General features: G+C 42.0%; 1 protein-coding gene across 1 annotated transcript in view; it reads right to left on the reverse strand.

Annotated features, from left to right (window-relative positions):
- plekhm3 (pleckstrin homology domain containing, family M, member 3) overlaps positions 1-13,480 on the reverse strand; it is a 36,039-nt gene extending 22,559 nt beyond the window's left edge. The window contains exons 1-2 of the mRNA XM_034109460.2: positions 12,830-13,480; positions 5,040-6,122 (exon numbers count right to left, since the gene is read on the reverse strand). Coding sequence (XP_033965351.1) covers positions 5,040-6,122; positions 12,830-13,340 — 1,594 coding nt within the window. The 5' untranslated portion in view covers positions 13,341-13,480. The remainder of the gene's footprint in view (positions 1-5,039; positions 6,123-12,829) is intronic.
- Between the last annotated feature and the right edge of the window lie 4,796 nt (positions 13,481-18,276).

The following is an 18,276-nucleotide window of genomic DNA, read 5'->3' on the forward strand; positions in this document are numbered from 1 at the left end:
AATGAAGAGTATAAGTAAGACTGTGTGTGTGTGTGTGTATGTGTGTGTGTGTGTGTGTGTGTGTGTGTGTGTGTGTGTGTGTGTGTGTGTGTGTGTGTGTGTGTGTGTGTGTGTGTGTGTGTGTGTGTGTGTGTGTGTGTGTGTGTGTGTGTGTGTGTGTGTGTGTGTGTGTGTGTGTGTGTGTGTGTGTGTGTGTGTGTGTGTGTGTGTTAGAGAGACTGTCTATCTTTTGATGTGAGCCCACCTCCTACTTTCTGGATTCCCTCATATCTCCTGATTTCCACTTCACACAAACCCCCCCCCTCCCTCATATAACAGATTCACATGGTCCATCGGGGGCCTGAGAATGTGCTCCACTGCAACGACAGGGGTCACCAAACCTGAGGACACACTCACAATGTGTGTGTATGTGTGTGTGTGAGGCTGGGGGTGATGGGGTTTCAGGGTCTTCAAACAAACACTAACCGTTTCCTTCAAAAGGAATCAAAAACGCATCAGGTCCCATTTGTAATTAGTTGAATACATTTCACATTTTGATGTTAAATAACCAATCACTGGATATGTATGACTGGACGTAGCATGCATATGCAGAGGGCAGACTTGAATGAAGTTCAAAGAGAAACTAAAGTAGCGTACAGAACATCAAGAGATCGTGTTTATACTAGTGGCTTCATATATGAATAATACCATATATGCATTAAGATAAATAGAACATGAAGGCTTTTGATTAATTATAGGGGTTTCCTGGCCAATAGGAGTCTTAACCTGGCCATCTACAGCCTTTAGACCCATAAGCAACTTTGCATAGTATTTCAAATCTGCATATACATTCATAATTACAATAAATATGAAATGTGACAAACTGCATCATACAATTATAGTAGATGGGATACACCAACTAACAAATGATGATTATTTTTGTTGTTGAATCATAAGGTTGATTATTTTCATTTCAATATTAAAATGCTTCAAAAATAAAGAAAATGTGTTTGTGCAATGCCAAGCTGGTATATTACAGCTGGTATATTACATTTCACTGCCCCTATATATTACCCGACATCTTTTTCACTCCTCTCACCTCCCCTCCTGAAAAAGTGACAGAGGCTGCAGAGATGTCAAAGTGTTTAGCTCAGAATAATAATCAAGGTTTTATTTGCAGTGATGCAAATTAGTCGCTTTTCGGCGCCTCCCGCTTTTTTAACGCTGATTTGGGTGACTTGTGTAATTCGTGGAGAACCGAAGAGTTTTCGTTTTTGGGGGGGGGGGGGGGGGGAGTTTTCGTTTTTGGGGGGGGGGGGGGGGGTCCGTCAGTCCGACAACTTCTCACTTCAAAAAAGAAGAAGAAATCTAGACCGCAAAATAATTAAACAAGTGAGTGCCTGTTTTTCCGGGCCAAGGACAGGTTCCTTGAACACAACACGAGCGTAACGTGTCTTCACGTGGTTATTGTCTCGTCTGAAAGGAGTGCTGACGGAGAGCACCGGAACGTCGCTCCAGCTCTTCAAATATTGCAAATTGCAGTAGGCTACCCATAAGGAGCCGTACACACCGCAGTGTTTGCGTGGCTGTGTCTTTAGTTGTAAGCACAGTGGCGATCTGTTGTTATTAGCATCTGGTTAGCTAGGTATGCTAACGAATTTAAAAGAGCTTTTCTACAACCAGGTGGAAGAGAGCTCTCATGAGAGGCTCAAATAACCTCAGCTCAGTGAGGTTAAGGCACACCTGACCTTGATATGATCATTATAGTTATTAATGAGACATTAGAGACTAAATGAAAAACTGGTATAAAATACTATTATGACGGTAACAAAAAAGTAACAAAAACAAAAAAGTTGTTAAAAATAACAAGAATAGAGTTTAAAAGGAGAGTGATTGGTACTAGGGTTGCCAGAAACTGACCATGATCAAAATCGATTATTCGGCAGCCCTGGCGAATAATAATCGATTATTCGACCCCCCCCCCACGGGAGAAAAAAAAAAAAGGACGGAAAAAAAAAAAAATCAGACAAAAGGAATTCCGTTGTTGTCTTTACTGTAACATGTTTAACAGCACAAACAACAAACAAGCATGTCATCACAACGACGTGGCCTTGAAGTGAAGTTGGTAATGGCCGGCTGTGCTGCGTCTTTCTCTGTAACCTCTTTGGCGTGCTTCGCACTCAAATGCGAACGCATTGTTGAGGTTGAGCTGTGATAGACCAACGTCTTTTCGCAGAGCTTGCATTTAACTTCCTTTGGACTTGTAAGTTCGAAGTAGTTCCACGAGGAGGAACTCTTTTTACCTGCCGCTTTGTTCATCTTTAGTCGCACGAGAGAGGGAGAGGGGGGGCGGGGGTGGGGTCGGTGTGTAGCTGCTGCAGCAGCAGTCTGCTCTGCGCAGGCTTCCTCCAAGTTTACAGTAAAACAAACTGGTGGTGTGACCAATGGCCATTTACAATTATTAATACTATTACTATTATTAGCATATATATATTTATATGTATATTTTGGTTGAAACTAAGCCAGAAAAAATAAAAAAAAACATAAATAATAATAAAAAAAATTTAAATAATAAAAAATATATATATAAATAAAATCGATTTTTAAAAATAATATTCGATTATGGAGACTGTAACGAATATTCGAATAATCGAATAATCGCTGGCATCCCTAATTGGTACAATATCCAAAAAGAATAATCTGCTTACAGTTCTGTTTCATAAGGGATATGGAGATGTATCATTCCATATATCTCCTAATGTTGCTCTCAAAGTGCACCAGATTGATGCTTTTAACTTCAATATTTAAAAAAAAAACATCTTCCCGGGGGATCATGCCCCCGGACCCCCCTAGAGGAAGTTAGGTTCCCCCCCACTTAAATCATACTAAATACATTTGCACACATCTTGTGTCCATATCTTTCTGCCACAACCATGCACGTGCATGCATGGTAAGATATCTAGTTTCAGAGGTTGTTTTTCTTTGCACAGCATGAATGAAAGGCCAAATGAATGGGCTGTGATTTTAGTTTTTTTAAGCAGAGGTTGAGTTCAATAATTTGTACGGCCCTCGGAGGATGTTGTAAAAATGTAAAGGAAAAAGGTTCCCCACCCGGCCACCCCTGCTGTAAATAATAATAAAAACCCTTGATTTATAACTTAACATCTCTGTCTCTTATTGATCCGAGTATATTATAAAGAACAGCCAGTTAATTGAAGCATTATAGCGCAGGCCTTTGTCAGATAGTATATTACGCTGTTTTTTTCCTGCTTCTTATAGTTCTCTCTTTTTTCACCATACCTGTGTTTGCATCACTGTATTTGAAACATGGGCCACATCTAAAAAAACAGCTGTCCTGTTACCGAGATGAGAGCCAGGGGAGAGCAGAGAATAAAAAAAGAGAGATATATTATCCACAGTTAAAGTGAACATTTGTATTTGAATGCTGGTAAAAGTGAAATGTAAAGATGAGATTCTAAACATTTATAAAAACACAATTACTCTTACAATAACTAGTGGACTTAAATGACATTTTAATGCCTTGAATGGAGATGGTGTAAAAGCCTTTTTTCAGGACCTGCTAAGTAACACTGCAGGAGACTAAGAAGGGATACAGTCAAATAAATGAGCGGGGGGGATAAAGGGAGACAAAAAGAAGGAAAAGCTGTGAGTCTGAATGAAGCGTTGAAAGGGAAAAGAAAGAAAGGGAGGAAAAGAAGGGAAATAAACGGATTGAGAGAGCAGAGGTGTGCTCTGTATAGAAAATGGACGTATCCAGCTGTCCCTCCCATCCAGCTCTACCCAGAAACCCTTCAATCAAACAACCACGATCAAGCCTGACCACTGTAGCATCCCCAGGCCGCTTTCATTCGCTCTCATTCATTCATTCATCCATTTTTCCTCTCCTCCGGTGCTTTAAGCCTGCCAATTATCATCAGTTGCCCCCAGACGGCCTCTGTCCTTGTTCCTGTTTCAGCTGGCCTTTCAAACAGCCCCTGCATTAATAAGCCAGTTGTTACAAATAAAAAAGGGAGGTGAGCGGTGATTATTCAAAGCCCTCCTAAAAGAGAGAGGAAGCCCTCGTTTCACACCCAGGGAGAGTAAACGCACCGCCTGCCATTTATGGGGCAGAACAAGAGCCTGGTATGGAAACTAACAGTCATTATAATAAAGAGAGAGAGGCTGTAATGGCTCAGGACATTCAAATGGTCTAACTATAAAACCCACAGAATCCCTGACCGACAGGAATAGGTACATGTATTTTCAAAGAGGAAGCATTTTTCTGTTCAACAGGGTACAAATAATAATAAACCACTTCAACCCAATTAAATGTTGTCAATGTAACAAAAACGACAAAGAGGTTGACAAAAGGGAATTTGTTTTCCTTCTGTATTCATCCGCTGAAGAGGGACGTTGCTTTGAGTTTAACACCTGGACACAGCAGGGTTTTTCGGCTGATTTCGGAGCCAATCGTGGTTTGTTATGCAAAAGGTGTTGTCGAAACTTGAAACCTTCAGTCTACCTGCACTAAGAATAGATCTACAGTTAGAAAACAAGCCCAGGTTGAAAAAAATCTATATACTATTACGGCCCGTCCACATAGCGGCGTGTGTTGCAGCTTCAACGCTTCTGCCCATTCACTTTGCATTGTGGGAGCGAAGCGTAGATTTGCTCGTGTTGCTCGCGACGAAAGTTGCGCAATGTTCAACTTTTGAAGCTTCGACGGAAGCGTCAGCCAATCGAATCATATGCCAGTTCAAGCTCTAGCCAATCAAACCGCTGCTTGTGTGTCCGGGGCGGGAGATTCATGTGATTGGTTGTTGGCCAAGTTTTAGACACGCCCTCCGGCAAGCTTCAACGCACGCCGCCGTGTGGACGGGCCGTTACTGGGGAGCCAGTTAGGTAATGAGTCTCGAGGATTGTCTGTTGACATTTTTAACCTTTTTGGGTAAAATTGTGTCGGAAGCAAAGGTCTAAAAGAACAACTTCATTAGGCTAAAAGAAAAGAGGAAAATAGAGAAGTGTTATCTTTTCATACAGTGTGTGTGTGGATCATTTACCTGCACACCTGAAGCTCTGAGCAGTCAGGCCCTTCTCCACAGCCAGACAGGTGAGGATACTGAGGAAGCTGGTGGTGACGGACTGCCTCTTGGCTCTTTGGGCCTCCCGCTGTCTCCGCTCCCTGGTTGGTTTCGATCTCAGCAGAACTCCCTGGAGGGCTGGAGCTCCTTCTCCTGATTCTCCCCCTTCCTCCTGGGCAGGCCTCTGCGCTCCCACCGCCTCCCGCAGGGCCTCCACCCACTCCTGGGCCTTGGGCTGATCGTCCGCCTGAAGCCTGAGTACGTCTTTTGGGAAAACTACCTGGAAGCGGCCCCCTCTGTCTGTCCACGGCTCTCCGTTCTCTGGCTCCTGGTCGTTCTGCACAGCCAAGCAGGAGGACAGCGTGTACTGGAGGACAGGCTTGGACACAGACCCTCGGCCCTCGGTAGGGAAAGCCCTGAGCGTGGATCTGGTCAGGACGAAGGTGAAGGCTCTCCAGTTGTTCTGATCCATCAGCTTGTGGAGCAGGCCAGATTTGAGGACGTCCTGGCAGCGTTGGGTGAACAAAGGCAGGGTGGTGGGTCTGCTCGGGACAGTAGACTCGAGAGATGAGGAGGGGGTGTCGCTGTCTCCGTCAGGCCTGGTGTCGAGCCCTGACGACGAGGACATTGACATGGGTGCAGAAAACTTGACGACCTGTTGCTTCTCCGCTGTGCTCTTACGCTGGTGGTTCTCCTTCCTCACGGGTCGGACCGCCTGCACCCTGTCCCACATCAGCCGTCTCCACTCCACGGCCTCCCATTGGCTGGCTGCCCTCAGCTGGAGACGCGTGCTGTTGAAGAACAAAGCCTGGAGCGTGCGAGGGTCTGCGGGCTGGAGGATCTGCCCGGCCCCGCTGCAGGGTGCCGGGGAGATGATGCTCTGGCAGTGGGACAGAGAGCAGGCGGTGCCCAGCTGGCGGTTGGCGCTGCTGTCCAGGGTGTAGATCCGCAGCTCGCAGGGCGTCAGCTCCACATGGCAGTGCGTCCAGCGACCCCGCGGACCCTCACGCTGCTCCATCTCCCCCTGCTTCACCACTTTGCTGCTGCTGCTGCTTTTATCAGCTGCACAGAGGTGAGGGGGAAGAAACAGAAAAAGCGGGTAATAAGACACAGAAGAAAATTGTTCAAGATGACCACAAAATGGATAACAGGATAATAGTTTTGCCACTGGCCAAGAAAGAGCCAGGTGAGATACTATTATATCTTGCTATACTGTCATAACTTCGCACTGGAAGTGCATCTTTAGCAAGGAAGACCAGTTAGTGCACACAATGTATACAATATCTCGTTTTCCCATTACTGCACATATGTTATTCCAATTCTATTCTGCTCAAAGATACTGCTATATCTTTTAATGTTATTATAGTTTTTTTGAAATAGTTTTCTATCTGTGTTTTGAATTTTAATTTTTATGTATTTTTATGCATGCACCACAACATCAAATTCCTTGTATGTGTTAACCTACCTGGTATCAAACCTGATTCTGATTACAGGCTTTTTACAAATACTCTTAAAGGTTTGTTTCCATCCAGGATGTGAATAGTTTTTGGGTAACTATTGTTTTTTCTTCCACATTAAAATAAAATTGGTTAAATAAGCCACTCAATAAATACATTTGATAGCGTAGAAGACACTTCCCTATAAACTAACATAATGGTTAAGTGTCTCTCCTACGATTTCCATCAGGAGTTGTAGTTACTTTGTTTGTCTAAAAGACTCTTTGGTTATGTTGACACGGCTTGTAGAGAGTAACACCGTATGCTGCTCGTGATTCTGGAGCCCAGTCTATTTACTGCCAGCTTTGCACTTATGACCATGACTCCCCTGGCACCTGAAGGCATCATGACCCAGAGTCAGGACCCAGAGAGACTGCAACATGGGCAAAGGTTCACAAGTCTCACAAAACTGTCCTGTAAATCCAACAAATCACAGCCAGAACTTTTGAAGAGGGATATTGGTTTTAGCTGAAAATACGTTTTTATACAATGGAGTCTGGAGTATCTATAGCTTGAACTCAAGTACCTAATTAAGTTACTGTGGATTATGAGACAGCAAGACTGAAACCATAACAGTGAAAGGCATCTTTTGTCCTCGTTTGCCTTTGCAGCTTTTTCCACTCAGCATCCCTAAATCCTCAGGCGTCTGATGGATATCTGTCTAGATGGGCCAGCTTCCTACCCAAGGGTATTTATCTGAAGCTTGCGCGTCGGACAGAGCGTTGGTATTATGGTAAGAGATAGCGGCGTACTGGTGATTCTCTGAGAACGTTTCTTGTCGCCAAGGCAGGAAGAAGCAGTGTTGTTAAGGAGGCCACAAGGCAACCTGTCCCATTGTCTTAATCTAGAGGCACACCCTCTCACCAGTTTGTTCTTTTCTCTCCTTTTTTCCATAGTTTGCTGTTCAGGAGGTTTGTTTTACTCTCATTTATGTATTTCCTCTCTCTGTATACTCGTGATTGTGGAGTGTTTTCTCTCTGATTAAGGAGGCTTCAGACAACAGCCGGGACCTCTGCTAGGACATAAAACCAAACTGTACTACTATGCTCTGCTGCATCCACTGGCCTGCTCAAAATGATGCTTGTAAAACTGGACAAATTCCAGTAGAGATGTAATTAATTAACAATTATTTAATTATCGATTGATCTGCAGGAACGTTTGTAGATGCATTTGGCCTATGAAATGCCAAAAAAGTGGAAATATCCTGTGATTACTGATAATGATTTAATCTAAAGATCTATCACATTTAGATATAGATATTCTATCTATCAACTTTACATCAGTGTACCCCTCACCCCGTAAATATGAAATAATACACTTTGCAATTGACTTCAAATCCATAATCTAAATCAATTCTAAATAATAATGCAACCTATAGAACATGTATTTGTGTAACTTGCTTTTGCATATCCTCCATCATATTTGCCTAGTTATACTGTAGAGCAGGGGTATTCAACTCAAATTCAACGAGGTCCAGTTAGAGAAAATGTCCCCATGCAAAGGTCCGGAACATCAAAATGTCTAACTTGCTTTATAAATTAGTGCGATATTGAAGTAGCTGTAGCTTTATCAACGTCTGCATGTAATCAACAACTGACTGCCAGTCAAATAAAGAAAGTACAATTCAAAAACAACAATATTTATTGTCAATAAACATTGAACTATACAGATATACAGTAAATACTGTGGATATGTGTAACGTTCCTCTCGGGCTGCATTTAAAAATAAAAGAGAAAATAAATAAAATAGCTTTTGAAAATATGTGGCAGCAGCTTGAGTTTCCCTTTTTCTTTGTTAACCGTTTCACATCATTACTTTACAGTTTCAGCCGATTATAGAACAATATCAGTCTTTACACATCATAACAATTTAACAGTTTTAAAGTTTCTCTTTCTTTCCCTCTTATATTGCAGTCCCTCACTCACTTTTTTTTTTAATTCAGTGCGAGAATTGAGCTTGAGCTTGTCCTGCCAGGAGTTTAAATCTGGGCTGAAATGGTGTCAGGGCCATTCTCATACACATGCAGGTGCTCATTGGTTAGCCTCGGTTAGCCTGCCCTGGAACGATATTTATTTTGTGTGACCTCAGTTCTGACTTGAGAGGAAATGTTTGGTCAAACACTTTGTGTGTTGTCTCATAGTGGCGTTTTGGCACTTTTAATGAGCGCCACGGTCTCTGAACAGATGAGACACACTGGTTCTGTGCTCCCCGTGGGCAGGATGAACATGAATGAGTCCACTCAGGGTTAAAAGCTGTGTTCTCACTGTCCACTTTCCTCTTCTTGGAGAGCGCCATGTGTAATCATTTGTCTCTCCCTGTCTGCCGCTAACACGCCTGTTCACTCTCCTCTCCGTCTTCTCTCCCTGTATCGCTAATTATTCTCTTCACTCACTTTCCTCTCCGCTTCTCTCTGCCGCGCTCTCATCTCTTCTTCTGTGTTTCTCTCCCTGTATCGCTCACCCGTCTCTTTCGCCCCCTGTTGGTGGCAGTTAAAATAGAATCGCCCCATCAAAATTGAAATCCCCTATTAATGTATTGATTATAGTTCCGGGTCCGTATAGGTCGGGGTCTGGGTCCGGATCCGGACCGCGGTCCGCTTGTTGCCGACCCCTATACTGCACCCGCTCTTTGGTTGCCCAACACTTTAAAACAATTCAGTCTCAGCTTTTCAAAGTACATACATCTACATCAGTGCTTCTCAAAGCTCAAATTTTAAATAAATAAGTTAATTTAAGTTTTCCGCACTCTCGCGGGAATATCTCCGCAATGGAGCGAGGTTAAGTTTCACTTTCTATTGCATGATATGGCCCAGCGCAACACCTTTGTCACACATGTTGCCACCTGTTTGTACCATTTTCAGGCAATTTGTAATCTGTTCTAGAAAAACGATGTGTTTTTGGATATTTGTGGAGTTAGGTGGTCCGCGAGTGTTTTTTTATTGGTTAAGTGGTCCTTGGTATGACAAAGTTTGAGAAAAACTGATCTACATGTATGCTCTTTTTGAAGTTCCTATAAAAGGTCAACATGAAGTTTAGCAATGATTGTGTGTCAGATGTAATAGTTTCGTAAAAGCAAACATTACAGCATGCTGGTGGCCTGTGGATGAATATTTGTGAACATCATCCATCCTTCACTGATTTAACCACACAGCGTTTCACCTCATAAAGGAAACCCAACACTGGACAAATATTTCCTCATTCTGGACAGTTTTTATTTTTGTTTTAATCCCAGCCCGCTGTATCTGCTGTCTGAAAGAGGAAGAGAGCGAAGCAGCTGCAACAACTACTAGCTAGAGTATGAAAAATGAATCTTTAGAACTATAGAGAGGGCAGCAATGACTGTAAACATCTAAAATACTGAAAGCAGATTAAGTTATTTGTTTTTAAAGTGAGTTTTATAGATGTGAATTAAAAATGTAACCCATATTTTATCTATATTTCATGCTTGCCTTTAGGAGCAGTTCCACATTGACTGACATTATGTTGAAACAATGCATATATGCTACCTAGAAATACAAAATAAAACTTTTCAGCCAAATTCAATCCAGTCTTAACCTTAATATATTCACGTCTTTTAGTGTGGTAGCTTTACTTAAAAACATCAACAATCCCCTTCCCCTAAACCAATCCCACAAACTGATTTAATTGTGAACCCCCACAGGAGCAGACTAATTGAAAGATATTGCATTTTGTTTCTTTAACGTGCTAAATCGCTCAAGGAGGGGAGAGGAAAAGCTAAATCCTTCACAGCTCCGGTGGCGAGTCAAGTGCCTCATCAATCTTATCAAAACAGCAGTGGACATGGTGTCACTGACTTTGCATGCTAACAAACCTTTTTGCTAAAGGAACAAATGAATATGCAAATAAGTTTTGAGCTGGAATCAAGACTGGCTGATTGGCAGTCCTTACGCTTGGGAGGGTCGAGATGAGAATTAGGCCTTGTGGCGAGGAGAACTGCTCGGTTCAATTAGCCTTCATCTCCACCTGGTGGGTTTTCACATCACACTCTAATAGTAACAGTCTAATAAACACATACAGCCTTCAACCAGCATTAACACGTTTCTCTCAGGGCTGCACACTAACTATCCAGCAGTGCTGCCCTCAGGTCAATCAAACCTCCTTAAACAAGCAACCTTACCCACTGATAAGGTAGCAACTCATCATATTACATGTCGCTTTGCAAATTAACAGACTCCAACGGCTTCCTGGATACAAATGCACAGACTGCAAATGAAAAAGCAGAAAGCACCTGCAGACACACACAGGTCCACTCTAAAACATAGTGCTTATAATGATCCGGGGTAAAGCTATCCCAGCATGCACTAGGGGAGAGGTTTTGTAGGGTCAAGCACTAGACAGGTCTCAAGTTCTTCAAACAACTACTTTCATCTACGGGTACGTTTAGAGACATATCCGTAAGTTATACATTTACATCCAATAACAAACTGCTTGTAAAAGTTACTTGTCACCTGTCATTCAACTCTTTACTCCAGATGCAGATTCCTATAATAATGGCTGCAAGCACAAGCTGTTTCCTTGCCTTGACTTTGAGCTTTAATGAGTATAAAATGATTGACAAATGCTTGCAACGTAATATGCTACCGAAAATAGACCAATTATTATACGAATCATAATATAAAAACAAATGCAGTGGGCAATGTTAGAAGACATAGGAGCTTTGATGAAAAGCTACACCTACAGCCAGTGTGTTTGGTCCCATAAATACATGTATATTGTGTATATAATAATGATCATCATTTCCATTTCCCATCTAAACATCCCCAGCTGTCACTAATGGAAAGACATGGCCGAGTTAAATCACTCGGCTTATTACCGGCCTTTTCCTACTTCTCTCCTTTCAACGCACGTCGAGGCAAACTAAATAGCCTGATGCCTTTTCACACATATGCTAATACTAAATAATCCTGCCAGTATCAGGGGCCGGGTAATTGGGTTGCCTCTTCTCTCGCCTCATTTGAGTCCATTTGCTGACAGGATTACAGGCTATTATGCCTCAGGATCGCTTAGGATCTCCTTAGGCCTTCAGATGGCCAAAACACACAAACAAGTGTGTGTGTGTGTGTGTGTGTGTGTGTGTGTGTGTGTGTGTGTGTGTGTGTGTGTGTGTGTGTGTGTGTGTGTGTGTGTGTGTGTGTGTGTGTGTGTGTGTGTGTGTGTGTGTGTGTGTGTGTGTGTGTGTGTGTGTGTGTGTGTGTGTGTGTGTGTGTTGGGCTCTCTGTCTGAACACTGACTGTCATAGCATAGCTGTGTCATTTCAAGTTATCATCATCTTCTATCATTATTGCTTTCTCCGAGGATGCTTCACCATAAGTACAGCATACGCCCCGGTCTGCAGCACAGATAGTCCGAGACTTCTGTCCTCTGAAAGGCCCTTAAAAAGGCTGAGAGAGCTTTCTGCTGAATGGACGGTCGATCAGAGTGAAGGGGGAGGGAGTGGAGGGGGAGGAGGCGTGTATGTCTCGGACAGGTAGGGACCGGACTGTTGGTCAGCAGAGGAAGTCACATCGTCTTCACATTCAAACATTCAAAGCAAAGACGGCTCTCCATGTGACAAATGCCCAATTAGGTAAATCCTGAAAGGGTCAGCTCACCCAAATGTAGAACCATGTAATTGTCCATTTAGCTTTGAGGATAGAGGTTACGTTTCTTAATGGAGGTCAATTGAATTGTGTTTGTGGTAATCACAGCAAGATGTGTCCTCAGTTGCTTTGACTAACCGACAGATACACTCAGTGTAATCGGGTTGGGTAAGGTCTTGTTTTACTGCCATGGTCAAAATATCTGACATGTGCAGGTATTCAGTATCAGCTCCGATAACATGGTACATTAAAAACATCACCAGAGAAGATATGGTGACAATGGGTGCTATGAAATGACCTTTTCTATGGTCCAAAAAAGGGTTTGTCTGTTTTTGTCAGCTAATCTTTCTTGAGCGAAAAATTACAAGCTTATTTTGATTGATTTTTCCATTTCGAATGGACACGACATAAAGGCGGGTCAAAAATATTCTCCCTGGTCAACCAATTTACTTTTCAAAGTTGACATCCGAACACTTTCTACATGTCAATACTAATCAAGAGACCTAACAATTAAAAGCTTGTTTCGATTTGCTTTGATATCAAATTCTTTACAATCGGCAGAGCCAATGTGCATTCCGATGAATATAGCCCACAAATACGAATGTTTGGAAAGTGAAAAAAAAACATATTCATAAAAGCTACCTTCTTCATGATATCACAGTGTGTAAACTCACCCTCTGGCTGGTGGTTGAGGATCATGTTCTTCAGAGTGTTGCAGTCCACAGTGGGCAGTCCGTTGTCCGTGTATACAGACGGCCGGTAGTTGACGTCCGATCTGGACCGGTTGTGTCCCTTCTTGAAAGCCGAGTTGGACGAGGAGTTTGCGGTGTTGTGGGTGCACTCCTTGCTTTGGGCTGCCAGGTCGTTGGTGGAGCGTGCTCGGCTTCTCTTGCCGTGCCTCAAGCCCACCCCCAGCCCCAACACGGTGAAGTTGTCGGCCCAGGCCAGGCCCAGGGGTCCCACCTCCGTCTGCTCTCTGGCCAGCAGACCCCACACGCCACTGGAGCTCAGCTTCCCCCGAGCGGCACTGGACCCTTCCTGCAGCTGCTTGGGCTGCAGGGTCCCGGTCTGAGCCTGACTCGGACCTTGGCCTTGCATCCCACCCATGCAGTGGATAAATTCCTCAGTGGCCTCTAGAGCCGGGCTGATATCGCCCACCATGTCAAGCTGCTCAAGACCCTCCATGGCTGGGCCCCTGAGCTACAAGTCCCGCAGCTAGATGGTTTTACAAACTGGAGACGAAATTCCTGTTAGCAACATCCACATGTCCAATAGACCAAACTGACTGTCAGCTGGTCTCATGCAGGCTAAGAGATGGGGGGGGGGGGGGGGATCCAAACAGCCCTCAGGCTTCACAAACTGCTTCCGAAGCCAAGTCCTGCTCTCCTCCTCAAGACGGGGCCTTCAGGGTGACAGTCTATGCTTCCTCAGTGTGCCTCTGGCTCTGGACGGAGAGTCGACTGCCTCTCTGGGGAAAGCTACTGAGGCTTTCTGCCAGAGCCTGGGATTCCCCGAAATCAAGCCAATTTGGGTGAGAAACGCCGTTATTCAGCCAGATAAAAACACTTAGGGCAGACAAACATTGAATTCCCTCCACACATACTGAACTGTTCAGGGGAAGTTATTTTAGCCGGCCAGGTGGCTGTGCAGTCATCAGATGGCGACTGTCTGTGGACTCACTGTAACACACAGAAGAGAGAAAGAGGAAATGGTTAAGAGGAAGCATGCCGAACAAAAAAATGGAAAGACAGCTGACCGTGAGAATACTTGGCTTAAATTACATATAAAACGACTCGTTCTCAAAGCGCTTTCTTCAAACTATAAACAGAGGCTTTTGCCACAAAAGATAAACAAAGGATACTGAACCCTCTAGTTTAAAAACTCAAAGAATTAAACTACTGACCCACCTACAATATCTTCATCACACCGGAGCTTCACAGATTGCTCCTCAGCAAATAGAAACGATCTGATGAAATAATTTGACTTCCTCCTCAGCTGCTTATCACCGGACTGACCAGCGGAGAGGAAGCAGGCCAGGGTGGGGTTACCATCCATCTGCTTGTCTCATCTGTCTCTCTCGTGCCCGCTCTCAAATCCTCTTTCTTTTACCATTTTTGCTCTCTCGCCTTTATTGATTGTCTTCTCCTCCACAGCTCAGCCTCTTTTACTTTTCTCTACATATGAATAATTTAAAGGCCATTACATCACTGCAGTTCAATGGCTAGTCTCGCCAGGCGTTACACATTGAATATTCACCATTCATCCATGATGATTTGTTAAGATATTATCGTAGATATCACTGCGATTTCAATTGTCTTTATTAGATTTATTTAAAATGTTATTTTAAAATGTACTTATATGCATTATGCTTATAAAAGTACGATACCATACACCCGTTGATAGTACCATGAAAATATGTTGTGGTAAACAGTTACAGCTTTAAAATGAAACTGCTGACTCAATTGTTTGCTATTTCCCCAATTTCACACAATCATTTCTGTTGAAATTCACCTTCAACCTAAAAGTGTATACCACATATAATGACATTGATCAATGATAAAACAAAAACATTTAAACTAGATAAAACTGCAATGCCATAAAAATGCAGTGCGTAGGCAAATGTATGAAAGGATAATAAAGTGGTCTAAGCTCTGTTAATTTGTAATATACATGCTATTTATTCTTGTGAATTATAAAACACTGTTTTTTACAGCATATTTTTAAGGAAATCTTAAAACAGTATATATTAGATTTATATTTGAACAGCCTGTATACTCATATATATACCAACTTGTTTTCCATGCCATCATCTGCCTGTAGATAAAGCTCTGACCTGAACATCGTCATCGTGTTACTCATCGAGCTCGCCACTGAACTGTTGACTCACACATGCTGCCAAGCCAATACAGCAAACATTAGCTGGAAGAGCACAGATTACAATACTCTTCAGAGATGAAGTAAACTGAAGAATAAAGCATAAAGGAATACTCTTTCAAATGTATTTATATATTTTTTAATATAATAATACTAAAATATGATACGAGGACTGTGTTTATCACAAGGAAAAGGATTAAAAACAATACTGAGTGCATGAAGTGCTGATTTGTTAGATTGTGTTATCACGAGTGGTTGAACTGACATTTTGTTTCACTTCATTATTTGAATAATATTTATATATATATATATATATATATATTGATTGATTATTCGAAATAATCCACTTGGCCAAATATGCAAACACACATTCAAAGAGTTTGTCTCATTTTGCTTTAGCACAGAAATACAGACTAAATAAACAGCTATAAATAAACCAAACGGAACAAAGATGGGCAAAACAAAAACATATTATATACACAAGAGTATAATGTATAAAAAAACTGTAAATGATAATGTCAACATATAAGTCAAGCGTTTCTGTAAATCGTAAACAACACAAATAGTAACAGTAAATACATATTGAATTAATTAATATCAAGTCAATGAATACATCATCTTTAATTCCTGAAGAAACATTACACAATGACTCTACTGATGTTTAATAATTACAGCTAAAAGGAGGCTCAGTGCACTTGCTTGCTTGCTTGCTCTCTTCTGCAAACAGCCACAGTCAGCATCTCAGCAGTAAACACACAGAGGTGAAGCCACGGTCAGCCTTTCCGGTAGCTACATTAACCTGCTACGTAAGTTAGCTCTCTAATATGTCCTGTTTTTCACGACACACAGGACGTATAAAGCAACATATATATAAAAGACTAACTCCTCTGAAGCTGTCTGAATAAGGCCTGTTTTTATCCCCAGCTATGTGATGGGAGTCTAGGCTAGTTAGCTAGCAGCTAACGCTAGCCTCTCTCTCCATCCTTGATCAATGTCACTTTAAAACCACTTAAATCTGTCCACTCTCTCACATCTGAACCATAATATGTCAGTGGATCTGCACTGGTATTGAGTTAAAACTGGTGCCATAAACAAACAGTAAAACATAAATCAAGACTCACCTTACTGTGTTTACCACTATGTCATTTTGACAGTCCGTCAGTGATATAGTCCCCTGAATGCAACTGCAGCTGCGGGATAAAGGTTCCGTTTAATGTTTGAACACAATATGAAGATTACCCAATGTTATTGATGTATTACATACTTCAAGTATAGTACATAGGATAGCCTACTTATGAACTAATACAGAAAAGTCCAGTCAATAGTGATAATTCAGTTAATTATCTCAACTCATGAGTGACACTATGCAATTTACTCATTCGAATCAGGTCACAAACATGTCACATGTTTAATTTCCCTTTAAAATTATACTTTTTCATTTAGTTAACACAATGGAAAGTACAACACAGTACAATAATAATGCACCTCAATAGTTACTCCAACCTATACAGTCACACAACAACAACAACAACAACAACAACAACAACCAACATCAGCACCCTTGTCACATGCATTTCATAATGTTTGTAGTCATCACAGTGGGGCATACTGATATTTGGCTTTATTAATTTCTAGCAATTCTTCAAATTCTAATACCTTTTTTTCTATCATTGTATTTGTAACACTAAGACATGTATGTGTTGTTGCTGTTCTTTCTCACCACTTATTTTTCGTCTTTCACTATGTGGTATGTGTTAAGGTAATTTACTTAAATATAGGGCATTTCCATAATTATCGTTATTTTAAAATGGGATAAAAATCACTAAAAGGCATGATCAACAACACAGTTGATAGCAGGGGGTGGTGCATTTATTTAGTCTCACAAAGAAAGGTCATGACACACGTCTTCAGAGTAGAATCTGACAAAGATGGGAAAAGGACCGGAGAGTGGAGGACAAAGCAAAGGTGGAGAATAGTTTCCCCCTAATGGGCAGCTTGAAGCTGCCCCCAAACCCAAAGAGTCAGTCCAGCAGAGAGAAGCATCATTCAGAGGAAAGCAGGCATTCTCCTCAAACAGGGCTGAATCGATATGTTTAAATAAAAGAGGTTTTTATTAAAAACCATATTTGTGAATCAATATTTTCCACCTCCAGCAAGACATGGAGGATTGTAAGATATGTATGAAAACTGTTTGCAGGTAGGATGCATTGGCTGAGAAAAGCTTAAAGCATAATTTCAGCACACAAGACTGATTATTGGTAGCCGCAATAAAACAAATGTCATTATCAGCTTTCACAAGCCCATTTGAGGAAACCCCTGGCCTCCTCCTCCTCCTCCTCCTCCTCCTCCTCCTCCTCCTCCTCTCTCTGAATGCTCTTTGTCTGAATTTGTTTCAAAAGTTCTCCCCAGTGAAGGAGAGGAGGTCCAGGCCGCTCTAATGATCTCTACTGTGTTACTCTCTCTGCAGCAATGTTGCAGGATAATAGTCCTGCATGTCTCAGATTCCTTTAAAGGAATTTCTTCTGATTGTTATTTTACTTTTTTCAGAAATTACTTTTGAAATATTTTAAGCAAAAGTAAATTAATGGAGATAAAACATCATATTCCAGCACTTGACATTAATTATATTTAACATAGATTTTTGTGACCACAAGCTAGAGATAACTTGAGAAAATGTGTTCTATTTTCTTTTTAAGTTGAATTTTCATTGAGTCATAATTTGACATGAGAAAAAGCATGAGTGTGCATCCAGGTATTGGTTCCACTTCGTAATGTTTGCAGCATTGAAGCCACATCTGAGCTTTAGAAATCCTTTTAAGCTAAGTGCCTGTGACTGGATATAGTGATTTATGCAACAAATAAGCTTCAACTTTAGGAATAAGACCACCTCTGTCCACGAGGCTCCATCATTCTCATCTAACAGCAATCACACGTCCCTCTTCCCTTGACTCATGCACTCAGTCCTCTCTGTCCTGTCAGTCTTTCCTATTTCCTTCTTTATTTTGATCATACCATCTTCTAGTGATGACTAAATTATGATTAGATTTAAGCATGTGCAGTGCTTTCATCTGTCTAGTGCGTTGTTTAATACTGCCCCCTCTAACCCCTCTCAAACCGCAACCCCGACCCCCCAAACACACACAGCACAATGGCCATCTACCTCGACTCACTCAGCCACTATTGAAGAGCAGAGGGGCTGCTTGGTTCCCATGGAAACACTGCACGTGTATGTGTGTGTTTCAGTAAA

The sequence above is a fragment of the Pseudochaenichthys georgianus genome, chromosome 21 (genome assembly GCF_902827115.2).
Source record: "Pseudochaenichthys georgianus chromosome 21, fPseGeo1.2, whole genome shotgun sequence".
NCBI classification, from domain to species: domain Eukaryota; kingdom Metazoa; phylum Chordata; class Actinopteri; order Perciformes; family Channichthyidae; genus Pseudochaenichthys; species Pseudochaenichthys georgianus.